Genomic DNA, 21,658 nt, shown 5'->3' with positions numbered 1-21,658 from the left:
ACCCTACCTGAGCATGCCTCACCAAGGATTCAAAGATGGGCTATCACATTAACTGCATACAATTATGAATTGAAATACAAACCTGGATCTGAGAATAGTGCAGATAGTCTTAGTAGATTACCTTTAAAAAACCAAAGCCTGAGCTATGTACCAGAAGATGTATTTGTTCTCTTCACTATCATGGATAACTCCAATATAAATGTGAATGATATTAAAAGAGAAACACAAAAAGATGAGTGCTTAATAAAAGTATATGAGTACTGTAAGAATGGTTGGCCTGAAGAGTCTGTGAATGATGACTTAAGGCCATATAAAATAAGAAATTAAAACCCTTTGTGAAGATAATATAAAAGATGGAGAAGATGCAGTCCATTATCAGTCAGAGTTGCCTAAACAAAGTATTTGTAACTTAATAAATGATTATGGGGATATGGCAATTTCAAAAGTTTTAAAGAAAATACATTAGTAAGAAGGAATGTGATCATCAAACAACTTTGCTAACATCATTAGCACTTACAGAAACTAAAAGGGTAACATCAAAAGAAAAGAAAAAAGATTTTTGCCATTTAATACACCCACTTCAAATACTGGATCACAGTTGCAAAGTGATATGGTCCAGAATATTACTTTTAAACAGTATTTTTGGTTACCAGGAAAGCACTATCAGATTACCTGAGAAAATTGATCAATCAAAGAAATCTATGCCAGTTAAGGATCTGAATAATAGCATAATACTTTCAGATGCCAATTCAAAAATAGTTCCATTAAATCATGACAAACATTCATTGAAAGAGAATTTGGTGTTAATGAGAATGTGTATCTAAGAAATTATGGGAAAAAGGAAAAATGGATACCAGGTCAAATTGTTCAATGTACAGGACCTGTGCCTTATAAAGTTAAAAATAACTTGTGCAGATAATAAGTGTGAATCTGTCAATCCCACCAAGTCTGATCAGTTCACACCAACTCAGTTTGTCCCACAACCAAGTTCTGTTGATATGAGTGAACCAAGTTGTCTGGAGTCAGAAAATGTAAATTCTGGAGTTAATGATTTAAATCCTAGACCTCCTGAGATAGAGAATCCAGATGGTCAGAATCTTGAGTCACCAAATCAAAAGCCACTGAGAAGGTCAAGCAGGACAATCAAAGTCCCAAATAAGTTAGACCTATGATTCTAAAGGTCAAAAGGACTTTGACATTATTGTTTTGTATTTTGATTATGTTGTAGCATATTGTGCATTGTTTGTAAGGATGTAATCTACCATAGTGTTCATGTTACAATATAATTGGTGATTTTAGGATACTATCAATTGTTCTATTGAGAGATGTGTTATTGTGTTCTAAGGGTAAAGGGATGTAATAGATTGAGTTAATTGTGAGGTCAAGGGAACTCACTCTCTGTATTAGCATTATATTTATATTGTTATCTTGAGTGATGTCCCTTACATGTTGTTATCTATATATAGTTGTCTCTGGCCACTTGCTCCCTCTCTCTTTGCATCATGGCGTCTGTACATAATAAAGACTGTTAACAACCAACGCGGCTTCTCGTCAGTCATTACAATCCACCTCACAAGTTATAGGCTTTTGAAAAACCGAAAGCATAATAAGTTGCACCTCCGTTAATCAGTAATCGGTTTAAGTTAATACAGAACTACAAATTTCATTGAATACTTATACATAAAATTTCATCAACTTGCTTTAACGGTACTATAGTTATCATGTTCACAGAAACATACACAGATATACAGATATATTTGCAAAGCCCAAGTTTTCTGATTCAATTACGCGTAAAACGCCGAAATTTTGATGTATCTGGATTTAGAATATTTCCCCTATACTCAGTATGTGATGAAGTACTGAGGTATAAAACGGTGAAAACTTTATAATTGCAGGTGATTGCACCGATATTATAATACTTCCTCTATACTCTGCATACAAGAAAGTATAAAAAAAAATATAAAAACGCGTTAAAAAATATTTGTTTTTATAAGTAGGCTCAGGCTTGTTATTACTGTTATATACCAATCAAACATATGAAAGTTACCCATTCGATCTTTATCTCCAATACAGCAAGAGAAATATAATGACTGTTACAGTGCCTCGGTTTATGAAGAAATAATGTGGTCAGCATTATGCCCAGCTGTCTTTATTTTCATTAAATCTGAGTGGACATAGGACCCAATTTTCTGGTAACTTAACAAGCACAACCGTTACTACGACCTAAAGATAAGCTTCCACATTATTTAATGTCGGATCGAAAATGCCTCAATACCTCCAATGGATGCTGATATAAATATTCGTATATTTGAAAGGTACATTCCGGCCTCATCTGTCCACACATCATGGAACTATGGCAATATATCAAGCGTGACGTTGGGTTTTACCCAGGAAGTCAAATGTTTACGGCCCGTTACATTGGTTGTCCAAGTCTAACGTGTTGTGTTACATTGACATTCTTGATCACATCCTGTACACAAAGAATCTGTGGCTACGGCGGCATTTTCGGTTTCTGGAAAATTGTAGACTGCAGCTCTCAGTAGATTAGCCAGCTAATATCAAATGAGCCGTTACATAATCTTTTGATTTGCTTCCTTACTAATTGATATCCCATTAGCTCCAGGTAGATTTTGTATTTAGTGACCAATAATTCTATTCAATACCTGTTTGTGAACATATTCTTCATACTTTTAATCTAGTGTTACTTACATCTTTCAGATTGAGAGATCCTAGGTTATATTTCGAGAACTAAAACGTGAGCTGCTGGAAGTATATGTTGAATACATTTAAAACACTGTAATTAATGCTATTGTGTCTGTATTGAACTCAGTTAAAAAATATCAATTTAAAAGTGAAAAGCTTTGATAAAATCACGTTTAAGAAGATATGCTAGTGAAGTTTCTTTTTATAAACAAATCTTCTTCTTTTTACTCCCAATAGTTACTAAATGTTAAATGAGGTTACGGGAGCTCTCCTTAAAGTTCTCGTATATACCCGTCTTATATCAGCATATTTCTGCCCTGCACAATTCCATTAGAATCGGCTATAAAATGTGATCTAACTAAAATTAAGCTCAAGTTTTATGTTTCAAACACATACACATAATATAAATAGATAATATTAATTGTTTTGACGTATTTTATTGGAATCCCGTATAAGGAAAGGGCTGTAGTCGTACTAATTCACCGGACTCGGTTTTTGGCAACTCTCTTTATTTTCGCCACTTTTTCCCGACAGCACTTATGTTTAGTTCTACATTGCTTTCTTCAGAATTCCTTGCCCGCCTAATTTCCTCTTCCCCTTGGAACTTCAAACGCGTTCCTTAAGATAATGTACCATTCCATTCTCCGGATTTGCCCGATCCATCTCCATTCACTAAATTTAATGTCCCTGTATATTGACTGTTGTTTTGAGCTTTTAGACATGGCTTCATTTTCAATTAATTAGGCCATTTATTGTTAAGAATCTACCCTTTATATTGATTTGCAAATGACTGAATCCTTTATGTATTTGCCTTGGTAACGCTACACGTTTCCAAACCATACAAAAATACGATGTGTGTTGTCGATTTTCAAATTGCTCTAAAAAGAGAAGGCCCTGTAGCTCCATATCAGGGGTATTGCATACCAATACAATTCTAAAGCTGTTTTTCCGAATCGAGGATTTGAATAACACTATTTTCACTCATTAAAAACGCCCTATACATTCCTTAAACGAGAAAGTACAAAAAGAAATTGATTAAGTGTACGTTGCTGCATGCAGTTATTAATAACCATGTCCATAGATCTTTTTAAGTAAATCAATGCATCTGACATCAGTGAGCAAGCTATAGACTATATTCTACGCCGTGTTACGATTGCGCAACTATTTCTTTAAAATCTTCTAACCAAAGCAAAATACAGAATAGGCACCAGAAACATCCGAATGCTGTATGAAATTGGAAATTCCACAAATGTAGATAGGGTATTATAGAAATATAACAACAAGATTATCTGTCTTTGTAAAGACCCGGTGGAATTGAAGAGGACAAAAAAACAAATATTGCGGGGTGGCCTTTTTCTTCTAGTTCCGCCACGGGGGGGGGGGGGGGGCTAATGTTTCCAGAGGGGGGGGTGCTGACACACACACACACATACACACATACACACATACACACACGCACGCACGCACATATGCACACACATCAACCCACACAAACACCTTATTCTGTTGGACTTCAACTTCTTACAAGTTTAGAAATAGAAACGATAAGGGTACTGTGGGCTGAGACGTACTATGAATGTACGAGTAGAGCAAGATGTTGCGGGGAATTTAGGTCATGGCAAGTAGCAGTAGCGCGAGGCAAGTTTGAGGGGAAGGGGGAGAGTGGTTATGTGTATCATAGCTTTGTGCTTTTTTGCAAATTTTCTAACCACTTTTATTTAATGAGCGTTTGTTTGGCTCTCCGTGCCTTGTTACAGAGTAGCATTTAATTAATTTTCCTATTTTTGTTTCATTACTCTCACAATGTAAGGATTCACAAGGCAAAGATAAAAATTAGTCAATCTAACATTACATTTACAGTGTCTTCTACTAATATATGTAGTATAGTTTTCTAATTTATTCGATAATGTCCTCTTATAGTTGCATGGATAAAGCTATTAAATGCGTGTGATGTCACTTAACTTTAAAATGAATCATTTATGATTAAGTTATTAGCTCTCTTTTTGTGTTTTGAATATATTTTGTGTGTATACAATGCGCTCTCCTCCATTAAATGTTTTTCTTATTTTACTGCATTTTTTACGTAGCACAAAAAGCTGCTTGATGTAAATGTTTTTCTCCAAATGTTACTTTTGTTTGCTTGTCTATTCATTTCAAAACTAGCCTTACAATAACATACATATTCTCAAGGGTTTATAAAGATAAAAAAAAATATGTTGTTGCTGTCGTTTATCATGTCTCTTTCATGTTTGAAAATACCAGACAAGCATATGTAAAAGCCCGCTATTTTTGTTCTAAAAGACCGACTTAAAATGCATTATAAAAAATATAAACCATGATTCATTGTTTTACTATAAAATTATTATTTTGTTCCAGAATCTCTTTGGGACATATTCAACCTTACAAAGATGCACTTGCATTCATTTCAATAGGAGCAAATATTGACTTTCCCAGGGGCTGTTATCTGTTTACTTTTAGAATTCACATAGTTATATGCATAAAGTGCATCGTTCCATCGTGTTGAAAGATTTAACTTATCCCTATATATTAGATAAAGAAGTAGCTGTACCAGAAAGTCTAGATAGCGTTAAAATGCGAATTGCTTAAGCTAATAACTAAACAATTAAGTCACTAAAATAAATGCCTTCTAACAGATAGAGAAATGTAATTTAACAATACAATAACACTATACATTAGCTAGTGCGTAGGGTAAGCACATTAGCTTGTCGAAAACATGCAAATTTCGGACGGCAAGCCTTTTACGACACTTGGTATTAAGCGATATAGTAATCGATATAAACAATAAACACTAAATGTGCTATTTGAATAATCTGGTGTTATTGTATTAAGGAACTAAAATTTACTAAAACTATACCTATTACAAAAAGCAAATATTCTTAGCATGAAAGATTTAAGTTAGAAGCCAATGTACCAGAGGCGTGGAGCCGGGGGGGGGGGGTACATATGTCCCCGGACGCCGACCATAGGGGCACCAAAATGGTTTGGAAAAAAAAGCTCATTTTAGCTGCAGTCAAAGTCAAGAAATTTAACGGCTACGAGCCTTTACGTGCTGATTTAACTGTTTTCTACCTTGACTGTGTAATTAAAAATCAAATACCCTTAAGAAACAGTGACCAACAAAAATCACTTCCCAGATTTTCCTAGATGTAGGTGGTGGATGTAGCGCGCTTTTTCGCGAAATAAAATCGGCAGGCCGAGGTGAAGCTATGTTATTTTGTGCCAGGAGACAAAATATAAAATTGGCGCCCTAGCCCCCTCCCCGTTTAATCACATTTTTCTATTATATTAGATAAGGGAAACAATTTGAATTTTAATAAAACTTTGCATTTAAAGAGGCAAATTCATATAATTTATATTACATGACCCACTTAGACAACGTAGTATACTGGTTGGCATTAGTCTACATAAGATTATTTTTCTTGACTTTACTGTCACAAACTGGTCAATTACTCAATCAAAATCTACTGTTTCCAATTTTTCTCTTTCAATGCTAAGAAGAGCAAGATCACTGAGACGATCTTGACCCATTGATGCACGTATGTGCGACAAAACAAGTTTCAAGTTGCTGATCGGCCGCTCGCAGCTTGCAATTGAAACTGTTACTGTTAATAAAAGTTGCAGTGAAATTCGAAGAGTCGGAAATACGTCGTTTCCATAAAACACAATAAAACCAAGATGATCGAAATGAGTTTTTGTTAGAACTTCATTCCTGTTTCTGAGCAGCTTTCTGCAATCTCTAATTTGTGTGAAAAGTGTGTGACTATTGATGTCCGTGTCGTAGACACCGTGTAGGGGTGGGGTTGGGGGCGTGGTGTATGCGGTAGGGGGGTTGGTTAGGTGAAAAATACATGTTCATTCAAACCGTCGGGTGCCCGCGTACCAAATTTAAGTATTAGTCGCGTTTCAGTGCAAATGCGATTTTTAAAATTGTGGCAAAACCGAACGGCGGTTACACAAAAGTCCTTTTTTATGTCATGTCCACTCTTGTTAAAGTGTTTGGCCACAGGAAGACCTGTATAAGAAGACCTTTACAAGCAGTTGTCGGCATTGGTTAAAGTTATAATCCGAAATTACCACATTATGTCCAAATTATGTTCATTTCACTTGTACCCATAGGATGATTACGTATTAAAATCAATCCAAAGTAAAAAGATCGCATGTGCGCGAAGTGAAAACTGCGGTTCTGTTTTGTCGTCCAATGTTGGTCAATCGTACTCAAAGTGAAGAGAATACTTTAAAGCGAATGTAGGCGCAATTATGGTCTTTGGGTAGCCCAAGTTGCAACGGGTTATTTAACAATGGTGGCTCTGGTTGAAGCTACTGGTTCGATTAAATCAATGCTTTAATCAATAATTTAATCAACGCTTTAGTCAACGGGTCATACTGGGTGTGAGTAGTGAAGTATAGCTACCATCCTGTGACCAATAAACAGAACCAAGTTTCTGAACTATACGCGGAGAACCTGGCCAAATCGCACCCGACTGCCAAAGCAGAGATTAATAGAAAGACATACAATTTTGAAACAACAAACGGAATCTATTAATGGTATACATTGTCTAGACGATTGTTTTAATTTGACATTGGATTTCTCAGGAACTTGAGTTAAATACTAATTAATAATCATGTTAATTTTAACATAATATTTCAAAGACAAATTGCGTCGGATATAATATAAAACGATGTTTCCATATAGTTCGAACCCTCGGGCAGATGAGGCTCTTGGTTGGACAAAGGCAATGGAAGCGAATCCAAAAAGAAAAGCAGAGGCTGAAATCGGAGTCAATGGCCTCAATGGCGCATAACCAGTTGACACGTAATCCTTAATTGTTATGGAAGCATGGTCGAGTCGGCAAAGCTCATGGTTGATACATTCAAAAAAAGTCTCGATTTCAAACCCTCTGGCAGATAAGGCTCGATCCCTTCCAACACAAAAAATTACGAACGAAGAAGAAGAAGTTTCCATATAAAATATTTTTAGTTTAAATGACACCTTACATTATAATGGTTTGATATTTGCTATTAACTAATATTTTGTTGATTATGCTTTATTTGTTGCATCACCTTCTCGTCTTGATCGCAAACTTTATAGATAATATGTTTCAATTTTATCGATATTTCAGTTGAGTCAACGTATGCTGCTTTCCTGAACGAACACAGAAACAGGAATATGTTGAATCTAGTTGACCTAATAAAACAGGCCCATTTACTTAAGTTTCTCTTAATTGCTTAATCGCAAAATGTTGAGCTGGCAAAATCTATATAACAGTGAACTGACATTAATAAAATAATGGCATTAAACAATGATTTTTTCATTAAATCGACATGTCAGAGTGACATATTTTCATCTGGATTGTGGACCAGTTAAAGCCAATATTTCTAAAAAAAAGTCTTGATTTCTTGCTGTTTTTAAAATAGATGCCAAGCTGTGTATATTTTTTTTGATAAAGCAGATCCTAAAGCAATCATAAGCCAATAATTAGAGTGCAATAATCATTGTGCCTAAAAATAACTTTCATAATGAAAAAAAATGATCCAGGGTTAAGATAAGGATCCATACCATATTTTTTTTTTAAATTATCAGTGAAATCATCTTTTTATGATATAAAATGAGATGACATATTCTTTATACTAAAGACAAAAACTTAGAATATTTCAATGGAAACATCAATCGATTATTCATGAAAAAATTTATGCTTTAGGATAAAAAGTACATACACAATAAAAAGGAAACAAATTGAACTAAAAGTTTTAACTGTTCAAAAAAGAAAGGGCCATGATTTTATGACCAAGCTAATACTTGCAGTTGAGTTTGAGTTAATCAAATGCATGCGATAGATATTCTAATGAAATTTGGATCAGACATAAACCGTGTGAAAGATAATGGATATAATGTCTTAATGATCAACCAAGCATTGATTAGTTCGTAAATGCAATTGTTGTGTTGCTTTACTTTTGAAATCATAAAAACTAGTTTGGTTAGCTTTAATCATTAAGTGTCGCGGTAGATTAATAAAACCCCTAAAAACGCTTACCTTATACAGTACTGCGATATTTATTGTATTGATTTTTCTAAAAAATAAAATACATTAGGAAAACAGTCTAAAAGTATTAAACATGAATAAGTTAATTCTGAGCTAGCACGTGACAGTTCCGTAAAAATTACTTGACACATAAACTAAGTGTTTACAGTAGAAGCTGTTTATCTGATCGCCAATAGCAACCATTTGCTGATAAGACCGCTTGTGTCATGGCAACCTCCCGTGGCGCCGCCCTTGCGAGATTAAAAATGATTATTTTGCCGAACTCGTCCCTAAAGTGTTGTAATCAACTCCCCAAAGTTTAATGGCGATCGAATGAAGGGTGATAAACCTCAATCGCAGCAACCTCCCCAGGAATATTCTCAACAATTTTCCAAAGTTTCACGGCGATGTGATAAAAGGTGTAGTAATGCATAAAAGACAAACAAACAAACACACATACATTGCTTTTTAGATATACAGATGGATAGATATGCTCTATCTAGAGCAAATGTTTGAATATATAATGAAGTATTGTAATTTTAATTTCTATAAGTACATACAAATTCAAAACGGCTTAAGATTTTAAAGTGTAATATAAACCATTGGGTTATATGCTCCTTTGAAAGCAAATATGTGAAAACATGTTGGATGATGTTGAAAAAGCTTCAAAGTTAAACTAAGCAAGAAAAAAAAATAGATAATTGGAAATGGAATGTGGTAAAATTATAAAACCTAGGTTTTAAATATTAATAATGTAATAAAATGATGTATAATATTCACCAGGTTAGGTAATTGGCATCACTGGTATTTTTTAACCGTAAAGCTTAAGTCGAATCTGATTACAATCTTTTCAAACAAGAGGTATCTACTATTAAAGTAGACTGATAATTTTCAGCAGCTTAGCACAGTGAAAACAAGAATCACGTATCCTCTTCAGCATAGCACATTCAGAATAATAGCCTAACATTATTTCGAACAATGACAAAACAGAGAATCTGACAAACATCTTCTTTTTTTTTCCGCATGTCTAAAAATGTCCCCATACTTATAATACGAACGACTAAGCTGAATAACAAGGTGATGTTTACCATACTAACGTGTGTTGTCAAACTCCATACAATAAATTCAGCGTACTGTCTTCCAATAATTTTCCACAAATATCGTCATATTTCAATAACATTTCAACACACATTGCCAAATTTAGGAGAACCAAAATGTTTACCTGTGTGTTTTACTTTCTTAGATATACAGTTCTATGTTATGTTCTTTTCTCTAATTGTTAACACATATAAAGTTACGTATCATGGTCAAACTAGAAGGATTCCTAACACGAGAGTTGTTCATTTCATAGCCATTCACATCTTGTACTTGCATATAAGATTGTAAATGTATACTTTATCCTAGGTATAAACATTATTTGGTTTCACTTATAACACATACTATGTAGATTGTTCTGTTAATACTTTTGGCAATATACGTATGTTTTTCGGGTTTTTTTTTAGGGTGTGCACGCCTCATATGTAATACAGTGTAACACAATCAGATCAACACAGTATCGATAAAAAGTGGGGAATTGTGTGAATAATACTTATATCGTCCCGGATAAAGCCAATATCTGCTAGTCATAAAAGCTACGAAGAGCTTCTTGCTTCAGTTGTGAGGACATACTAATGAATGTAGTTTCAGCCTACCGCAAATTCTCCAGTTTGGTGACTTAAATCTATAAAAGTCAAAGAGGTAACCTATCTTTGTTACAAATTATTTTTTTAGGTCCAATTAATTGTATGTGTTCACTTGTTCGGTCACACGAATTAAAATGCAAACATCTAACGATAACAAGTCGTTTATTTATTACTAGCGTACCCGTTGCCGCGGGGATAGAAGAAAGTTTGACGAAATATATTAGAAGGATTTCACCAATGCGTTATCAATTATATGTTCTTAGACGCCTGGCCTTCTTTTCTAAAAATGATTTATTTAAATGTAAACAATGCCTGCGCTTGGATCATAAATATCAGGACACGGGTTTACCTACACTACCGCATGAGTGTACATTAATCACTGACCGAAATAATATGGTAGAACCAGTAGCGTACGCAGGGGGGGAGCAGGGGGAGCGGCCGCTCCCCCTCTGGCCATTTTTAGCAAAGTGGCGCCTTTTTGGAAACTTTTTAAACTCAGGGTTTTAAACAATGATATTTGCAAAAAAAAATATTTTTGGTCGGCACAAGATTTCTTTTCATGCAGCAATTAAGCATTATTGTACTAGTCTAGTAGTGTCTACGTTTACAACACGTATTAACAGTTGCATCAGTTTGCCATTCTAAAAATAACCATTATGATGCATTGCAATGTTTAAAAAACCTCTACAGGTAGTACCACTTGGCAAAATGGGTGTTAAGTTTAAGGCAACTGTATAATGTATTTGCTTACGAATAATTGAATTAGAAAATGTTATACATAAAACTTCACACATAATTACTCTATATATACCGTTTGAATCGTGTGATTAATTTTAAACAACATTACAATACAGAAACAAATACAACTGATGTGGCACCTCTATTTAAATTTACTTATGAGCAAACTGCGTAGTAGTGGGGAAATTTTGACAAGGTCAACAACAGTTACAACCCCCCTCTCCCATGGACCCCTCTGTAAAATAAATATTGTCATAATACCACTGCTACTTATTTAAATCTATTTCTGTAATATATTTTTGTGTAATATATATATATATATATATATATATATATATATATATATATATATATATATATATATATATATATATATATATATATATATTTGTGTAATATATATGTATGTTTAGAACAGTCATCTAAAAACTGACGCTATGTTCACTCTGAGTTGGTTATCTCTCCCCCCCCCACACACACACCTCACCACCACATTTGTGTAAAGCGACATTAATGTCAAATCTAGGTATACACTGGGTTGGATAATTGACCTAAAGTGACCGGACAGTGGTGAATGAAGTTGAACCCCCCCCCCCCCCAACACACCCGAACTGATCTGTTAAGTAGGCCTACATGTAGAAAAACGCATAATGATGTACCAAAGTACCATGCCGCCAGAAAATTAGCTTTTTAAACGTAAAACTCTGTGAATATTGTTTTTGCAATTACCAGTAAAAAGGTGTGTAATCAATACAGTGATCTAACCCATACCTATCACTATGTTAAATAAACCGGGAGTGATCTCCCCAAAACTTTCTCGAATATTCTTATATAAAATAACAGGGGATGGGAAGTCGGGCTATAGACATGATTTTTAATCCATTTTAAATACTTAAAGTTTTAAAAATAGAATAAAATCTCGTAGACAAATTAATTGCACACCAAGTGAACGCCAAATCAAAAAGCGCATAATAGTGCGCAATATTATTATTACTTTAAAAATTTACATTAGTTTTTTGAGAAATCGGAAGTAGCGTAAATTACTACTTCCGGTCAACGGAAATGACTCAAAATTTAACAGAAGGTAGAGAATTAGATCTTTAACTTACATGTGAAATTTCATTTATCTATCTGAAATAGTAATCAAGTTATAGGCTTTTGAAAAATTAAAAGTAGAAAAAGTACCACTTCCGGTTATCGGAAATCGCTCAAAAGTTGATACTGATCTACGATTTTGAAAAAATACTTATATATGAAATTTCATCAACCTAGCTGTAACGGTACTCAAGTTATCGTGTTTACACACGGACACACAGACACACACACACACACACAGACATACGGACAAGATTGCAAAATTATGTTTTTCCGTATCAGTGAGGTGTAAAACGTTGAGATCTGTAAAAATCTCGATTTGTTTTTTGTATATACGAGAAAGTAAAAAATGATCTTTAAAGAACGCAAACAAGCAGTAGTTAATTAAAAATATATGTTCTGAACTACAAAGACCGAACTTTAGTTAAATGTAGGCTGTTATTCCGAATGTTTATCTATTATATGAAAAGCGTGGTTTTTAAAAACTTTCATTATGCTGTAATACTTTAGCATTTATGATGACGATATATTAAATAGTGATTATAGACAAAAACATGTTGTAAACACGAAAACTGTTAAGCAATTCCATTATATTCTAGAGTAATTATTTATTTGTTTTGACATTTATAATTAAATGTGTAGATATATACATATTTATATTAAGAGAGTGATAATTTCCCCTATTTCACTTGTCTTAAATAATTTCCTAGGAATTATTTTGTAAGAAATTTTTTTTACAAGAATTTCAAAACAGATTGTGTTACGTTCATTGTTTTTGGTTGTAGTGTATATATATATATATATATATATATATATATATCTATATATATATATATATATATATATATATATATATATATATATATATATATATATATATATATACATATATATATATATATATATATATATATATATATATATACATATTTATATATATATATATATATATATATATATATATATATATATATATATATATTTGTTTAGATTGATAAAAGTTTTGTTTTGTCGGCCTACATTGTGTGTTTTTTTCTTATTTCTTCAGAGTGCTACTTTCAATTTATTTTACATTATAGCGAAGTAATGACATACAGCTAGTAATTATATATATGTGTGTATATATATATATATATATATATATATATATATATATATATATATATATATATATATATATATATATATATATACACGTATATAGAACGTATTAAAAATTCTGCGCCTTTTTTTGCCCTTTTCGCTCCCCCTACAATGAAAACCTGGATACGCCTCTGGGTAGAACACACTTCGGTGACCGCCTATGTGTCAGAGACGTAGAGGGGCGCTCTCAGGGTTCCCACCCCCTATTACACTACCGCAAAGGCGCGGCGTACGACTCCTGGCCCCTTAAAACTAACAGGCGCCATCGTGCCAAATAATATCCTATTAATAATGATGCAGATTTCATCATTTGCTAAAGTGTCACAAATGAACAGGATTTTTTCTTTAACACTTAAAAAAGTATTTGACGTGTTTTAAACATCAGTGTGACTGATGCAATACGCTAGCGTTACTAATGGTCTATTATTAGATGCTGGATCTCAATTTCTGACTGGATTTTCTAATAAAAGATGCTTATTGCATCATTCGCAAAGTGACGAAACTCTACAGTAGGCTCCTCATATTCAAAAAGTTTTTTTTTTCATCTTTCGCAAGGTGACGAAACTGTACAGAAGGATTTCTTCGCGTTACAAAGTTATTTTTAGAAGCCTATTGTAGTTTTACCGCTGAATATAGTAGTACCCCTTACTCGCTATGCAGGACGCTCGATTAACGAATGTCAAGTGCCAACATAGTCGCTCTAAAACTCTGGGCTCCAAACCGTGTATTGACGAAAGTTGTACCCTATATGGCGCCGCCCATAAGAAAATTTAGTTTTCTTTCTCGCAGAAATATTCTCGGGAATATTCTCATCTATTCCCTAAAGTTTCATGGCACTCGGATGAACCGCATCCGAGTTTTATTTTTTATATACCGTGTATATTAAAAAAAATTGTTTGCAGAACCCTACCATTGAGTGATCTAATCATCTCCCCAAAGTTTCATGGTACAGGGATGAACGGTGTGAAACCGAAATAGACTTTACTTTATATAAACCGTATATAGAGAAAAATCGCAGCCTCCCGTGGCGCCGCCCTTGCGAAAGTAAAAAAGGATTTTTTTTTACAGAACCATTCCATGAATTGTTCTAATGAACTCCCCAAAGTTTCATGGCGATCAGATAAATGGTGTCAAACCAAAAATACCTTTTATTTTTATATACCGTATATAGAGAAAATCGCAATAAAAATGATATTTTACAGAACCCTTCCTGAAGTGTTCTAATCTAGTCCCTGAAGTTTGATGGCTACCACAATCAACTTTTCTTTTTATATAACATATAGAGAAAGAAAAAAACGCGCCCTGCCAGGGCGCCACCCCTGAGAATTTGAAAATGTTTTTAGCGCGAAACCTCCCCAGGAATATTCTGAACATTTTCCCAAAGTTTCATGGGGAACGTGTGAACGGTGTCACGGCAATTCACTTTTATTATTTTTATATACCATATACAGAGAAAAATCGCACCCACCTGTGGCGCCGCCCTTGCGAAATTAAAAATGATTTTTTACAGAACCCTTCCCTAGAGTTTAATAATGAACTCCCCAAAGTTTCATGTCTATCGGATGAACGGTGTCACTGCAATTCACTTTTATTATTTTTATATACCGTATATAGAAAAAAATCGACCCCCCCCCCCCCCCCCCCCCGTTGCGCCGCCCTTGCGAAATTAAAAATTATTTTTTACAGAACCCTTCCCTAGAGTGTTATAATGAACTCCCCAAAGTCTCACGGCTATCGGATGAACGATGCCAAAGCAAAATCGACTTTTATTTTTATATACCGTATATAGAAAAAAAACAAATCGCGCAATGTCGGGGCGCCACCCCTGCGAATTTGAAATTTTTGTTTTCGCAGAAACCTCCCCAGGAATATTCTCAACAACTTCCCAAAGTTTCACGGCGATGTGATGAGAGGTGTAGTAATGCATAAAGGACAAACAGACACACACACACACACACACAAACATACATTGCTTTTTATATATATAGATAGATAGATAACAAAAAATCCAATCTTTGTAGAGTTGATATTCTTTTAAGATATAGTTCAGTCCATCAAGTTATCTGACTTGTAAAAGTACATTTGCAAAATTCCAACCAACTTTAAAAGTGAATCTATTAAAAATAAAATATAAAGAAAAAAAAGTTAGTTGGAAATGAGGAGAGGGTTGTTTTGTAAAAACAAATCTTAGTCTAAAATTTGGTTAAACAATAAAGACATTGCAGGTTTAATTGGTAATTTAATACCTTCTATGTGGAATAATATTTAGTGTCATAAAGTCATCAAAATGTTTTATTATGTTTTTTTTTACAGAAGCGCGAGTTGTGATGATTGTTAAAAATATACAACACAAGTTCAGCTCAGAAAATGTAATATTGTCGATGGCGATACTACACACTCTATTATAGTTTTAAACTTGTCTACAGCAGGATAGAGACTCGGTCTTTAATAAAAGGTGGTAGATGTTTTACTCAAACACGGAGCCAACATAAATCAAGTTTATCAAACTGGGTGGAATGCATTACTTGTTGCATCTGAAAATGATCGTGACAAGGTGGTGGATATTGTAAATGAAAGTGGAGCAGAAATACATCATATAGAACATAGAAAATGGAATGCCTTAATGATTGCATCTCAAAATGGACATGACAAAGTGGTTGATATATTACTTAGAAATGGAGCAGACGTACATCATTTAGAACATAGAAAATGGAATGCATTAATGTTTGCATCTCAAAACGGTCATGATAATGTATTGAACCTTCTATTAAAACATGGAGCTAACGTAAACTCTCTCGAAGAAAATGAAACGAATGCATTAATGATAGCATCACTACAAGGTCATTTTAAAGCAGTTAATATTTTACTTAGAAGTGGAGCAGATATACACCATGTAAATCAGAGAAATTGGAATGCATTAATGTTTGCATCTCAAAATGGACATGATAATGTAATCAAACTTCTACTAAAACACGGCGCAAATATAAACAGTGTTAAAGACGACGGAGAAAATGCATTAATGATAGCATCTCGAAAAGGACATGAACATGTTGTTGGTTTGCTTTTCAAACATGGCGCTACGAGCGATTATTGCCCTATCCTAAAAATAACTATACTTTTAGCTATACGTTTGATATTACTGTTTGTTATTCTGATTTTAGTTAGTGGGTTAATAATGTTTAAACATCTATCGAACGAAATCATTGAAAACGATTGGCATCAATTGATGATAGCAGCGTACAATGGAAGATATAAAGCTGTGAAGTTTCTGATTAAGACCGGAATTGATGTTAATCATTTAAACATTAGTAAAAATAATGCTTTAATATTAGCGTCAGAAAAAGGTTATGAAAAGATTATAGATCTGCTTATAACAAATAATTCATGTTTAAATCACATGAATCAAAATGGACATAGTGCACTCATGTCTGCATCCCTTAATGGACATACTAAAGCAATATACATTCTTTTAAATAATAAAGCAGATGTTAATCTAACCAACCAAAATAATTGGAATGCATTAATGTTTGCCTCTCTAAAAGGACATTATAAATGTGTAGAGATACTTTTGAAGTATGAAGCGGATGTACGACAAACATATAACTACGGAATAAATTCCCTAATGATTGCATCATTTATTGGACATGATAAAGTGGTTGATATTTTACTTAGAAATGGAGCTACAGTAAATGATGTGGATACAGATGGTAATGATGCATTAATGAATGCCTCTCACAACGGGCATGATAAATGTGTAGTGATACTTTTGAAGTATGAGGCGGATGTACATAAAACAAATAAAAATGGAATAAATGCCTTAATGTGTGCATCACTTAATGGACATGAAAAAGTGGTTGCTATTTTATTTGGAAATGGAGCTACAGTAAATATTGTGGATACAGATGGTAATAATGCATTAATGATAGCCTCTGACAACGGGCATGATAAATGTGTAGAGATACTTTTGAAGTATGAGGCGGATGTACATAAAACAAATAAAAATGGAAGAAATGCCTTAATGCGTGCATCACTTAATGGACATAAAAAAGTGGTTGATATTTTATTTAGAGATGGAGCTACAGTAAATGATGTGGATACAAATGGTAATGATGCATTAATGATGGCCTCTCACAACGGGCATGAAAAATGTGTAGAGATACTTTTGAAGTATGAGGCGGATGTACATAAAACAAATAAAAATGGAAGAAATGCCTTAATGTGTGCATCACTTAATGGACATGAAAAAGTGGTTGATATTTTATTTAGAAATGGAGCTACAGTAAATGATGTGGATACAGATGGTAATGATGCATTAATGATGGCCTCTCACAACGGGCATGAAAAATGTGTAGAGATACTCTTCAAGTATAAGGCGGATGTACATAAAACAAATAAAAATGGAAGAAATGCCTTAATGTGTGCATCACTTAATGGACATGAAAAAGTGGTTGATATTTTATTTACAAATGGAGCTACAGTAAATGATGTGGATACAGATGGTAATGATGCATTACTGATGGCCTCTCAAAACGGGCATGATAAATGTGTAGAGATACTTTTGAAGTATGAGGCGGATGTACATAAAACAAATAAAAATGGAAGAAATGCCTTAATGTGTGCATCACTTAATGGACATGAAAAAGTGGTTGATATTTTATTTACAAATGGAGCTACAGTAAATGATGTGGATACAGATGGTAATGATGCATTAATGATGGCCTCTCAAAACGGGCATGATATATGTATAGAGATACTTTTGAAGTATGAGGCGGATGTACATAAAACAAATAAAAATGGAAGAAATGCCTTAATGCGTGCATCACTTAATGGACATGAAAAAGTGGTTGCTATTTTAGTTAGAAATGGAGCTACAGTAAATGATGTGAATACAGATGGTAATGATGCATTAATGATGGCCTCTGACAACGGGCATGATAAATGTGTAGAGATACTTTTGAAGTATGAGGCGGATGTACATAAAACAAATAAAAATGGAAGAAATGCCTTAATGTGTGCATCACTTAATGGACATGAAAAAGTGGTTGATATTTTATTTACAAATGGAGCTACAGTAAATGATGTGGATACAGATGGTAATGATGCATTAATGATGGCCTCTCACAACGGGCATGAAAAATGTGTAGAGGTACTTTTGAAGTATGAGGCGGATGTATATAAAACAAATAAAAATGGAATAAATGCCTTAATGTGTGCATCACTTAATGGACATGAAAAAGTGATTGATATTTTATTTAGAAATGGAGCTACAGTAAATGATGTGGATACAGATGGTAGTGATGCATTAATGGTGGCCTCTCAAAACGGGCATGATAAATGTGTAGAGATGCTTTTGAAGTATGAGGCGGATGTACATAAAACAAATAAAAATGGAAGAAATGCCTTAATACGTGCATCACTTAATGGACATGAAAAAGTGGTTGATATTTTATTTAGAAATGGAGCTACAGTAAATGATGTGGATACAGATGGTAATGATGCATTAATGATGGCCTCTCACAAAGGGCATGAAAAATGTGTAGAGATACTTTTGAAGTATGAGGCGGATGTACATAAAACAAATAAAAATGGAAGAAATGCCTTAATGTGTGCATCACTTAATGGACATGAAAAAGTGGTTGATATTTTATTTAGAAATGGAGCTACAGTAAATGATGTGGATACAGATGGTAGTGATGCATTAATGAATGCCTCTCACAACGGGCATGATAAATGTGTAGAGATACTTTTGAAGTATCAGCCGGATGTACATAAAACAAATAAAGATGGAAGAAATGCTTTAATGCATGCATCACTTAATGGACATGAAAATGTGGCTGGTGTTTTACTTAATCATGGAGCAGATGTAAACTATGTCAACCAAAAACGAGAGAATGCATTATTATGTGCAAGCTTTAATGGGTATACTAAAATAGTAGAAATTCTCATTAAAAAGGGAGCAGATGTATGTCATGTAGATTCAGATGGTAATGATGCATTAATAATGGCCTCTCAAAATGGGCATGATAAATGTGTAGAGATACTTTTGAAGTATGAGACGGATGTACATAAAACAAATAAAAATGGAAGAAATGCCTTAATGTGTGCATCACTTAATGGACATGAGAAAGTGGTTGATATTTTATTTAGAAATGGACCTACAGTAAATCATGTCGATACAGATGGTAATGATGCATTAATGTTAGCAGCCGAAAAAGGTCACCTAAAATTAATAGAGTTTTTAATAAAAACTCATGCAGTTAGGAATTTTTTACCCCAAAACACGCCGAACAAATTCGCATCCTCCATGTTGCACGGCACAGCTGTTTCAGATGTGTATTTATTTAACATTGTTTTGACTTTGATTGGAAATAGACACATGGCCTTTGTAGAAATAATTTTATCTTTAGCTCATGAGAAATACATTACATCAAGAACAGAAATGCTTCTCCTTTTTATCAGTAAATCAACAGAGGAAGGTAAACATAATTCTTTTTTTTTTGTTAAAATATGTATTGCTTTTTAACATTATTGTAATTTAAATTGTGTGTTTAATAAAATATATCGACATTGTTAGTATTCCATTGCCAACCACAAGCATGTAATAGTATATAATTAACAGTTATATACTGTAATTATAAGACCAAACGTAACCTAATGCATAGATATTTTACTTTTCTAACAACAAAAAAAAACGGAAGAGGGCTTAAAATGTATGAAACTTGAATATCTGTAGTGTTTTTTATTGCTTATGCCAAATAAATTCAGATAGTTAGCCAGGTTTATCATCCCGATCGGACTGCGACGTCATCAAATAGATGTATCTATCTTGCTTGCTCAGTAAACCTTCATTTTGGCGGTTGTAAATGCACGATATGTCAGCCTTGTTAACTTAGAGACTTAGATGCAAAATTTTAATTTATTAGATCAATGTTCTAATCACTTAAAAGTAATATCTCAATTATGTACAGTCAGCCTCATTTTCCACAATCCCATAACTAAGTTGTACAAATTATATAATAGAATTAAAATAGTAGCTGTTCCCAATTCACTGTAATCTGTCATTAAGAGAATATCGAATTCCGATGTATGGACCACATTTATTTTATAACACCACATTGTTTTTGTGTTTTATATTTGTGTTACTGTGTCTCGTATGCCTTAATCGGGATATATGAAGTCTAAAAACCATACATTAATATTAATATTTAAAAGAACAAACTATTCCCTATTGGATTAAAAACGGTTTTACCCTCATAAAAATATACGTGTCGTATATACATACACATATTTGACTCACTTTGCACCAAACTACTGATGTAACAAATAGTATGCATTACCAATGCGTTAACAGGTTTGCAATAACGTTTATGATGATAATTCAAATTTAGGGATATAATATGCGCTTTTGTTAAAAAGAAAGTGACTTTTCAAAATCAATGTCGATATTTAAATAATAATCAAAACATATATGCTTAATAATTTAACTGTTAGATTTAATTTTAATAATACTTGAAGATCTAACGAAAAGTTTTGTCATTTCAATGTGTTTTGGGAAACAAAATATAAAATATTGCTTTTTTGAATTGTCGAGTACGTTAGATTTCTTATATTGTTATTGAAACTACCCTTAGGCTGTGGTACACTAAATAAGCTTATAATTAAACACTGAGTAAATTTCTGCTAGCGAATATGACCACAGTTCTATGTGTCCAAATATTTTTAAATGACATTGTAAATGTTTCTTAAATTTAAAGCATATTCTTTAAGAACTTTACATGAAAAGCAATATTTAAATATTCATTACTTACTTACTTAATCCTCGTCACACATACATTGCTCTATATACATATACTAGCGTACCCGTCCCCGCGCGTTGCTGCGAGAATAGAAGAAAGTTTGACGAAATACATAAGAAAGGTTTGATCCATGCGTTACTAATCCTATTTTCTTAGACCTTGTTTTCTAAAAGTGAGTTATTTAAAAGTAAACAAAGCCTGCGCTTTAATCATAAATATCTGGACCCGGGTTTTCCTACACTACCGCATGAAAACCTTGAGTGTACATTAATCACTCACTGAAATAATACGGTAGAACACACTTCGGTGACCGCCCATGTGTCAGAGACGTAGAGGAGAGTTCTAGGCGCATAGTCGCGGCGCACCAACCCTGGCTCTTTAAAACGAACAGGTGTGACTGATGCAATATGTTAGCGTTACTAATAGTCTATTCTTAGATACTCGATCTCAATTTCTGACT

At 33.6% G+C, this 21,658-nt stretch overlaps 1 protein-coding gene across 1 annotated transcript; it reads left to right on the top strand.

Moving 5' to 3' along the window:
• Window positions 1–16,500: 16,500 nt before the first annotated feature.
• On the top strand, window positions 16,501–20,175 carry LOC131946844 (serine/threonine-protein phosphatase 6 regulatory ankyrin repeat subunit B-like). Its single transcript, XM_059307815.1, has 2 exons — window positions 16,501–19,878; window positions 20,168–20,175. The coding sequence occupies exons 1-2, from the start codon at window positions 16,578–16,580 to the stop codon at window positions 20,173–20,175; spliced, it is 3,309 nt and encodes a 1,102-aa protein (XP_059163798.1). The 5' UTR covers window positions 16,501–16,577.
• Window positions 20,176–21,658: the final 1,483 nt, after the last annotated feature.

Source organism: Physella acuta, unplaced genomic scaffold (assembly GCF_028476545.2).
Source record: "Physella acuta isolate Inbredline_101_S28 unplaced genomic scaffold, ASM2847654v3 ptg000572l, whole genome shotgun sequence".
NCBI classification, from domain to species: Eukaryota; Metazoa; Mollusca; class Gastropoda; family Physidae; genus Physella; species Physella acuta.
This window is presented reverse-complemented; position numbering and strand designations above follow the sequence as displayed.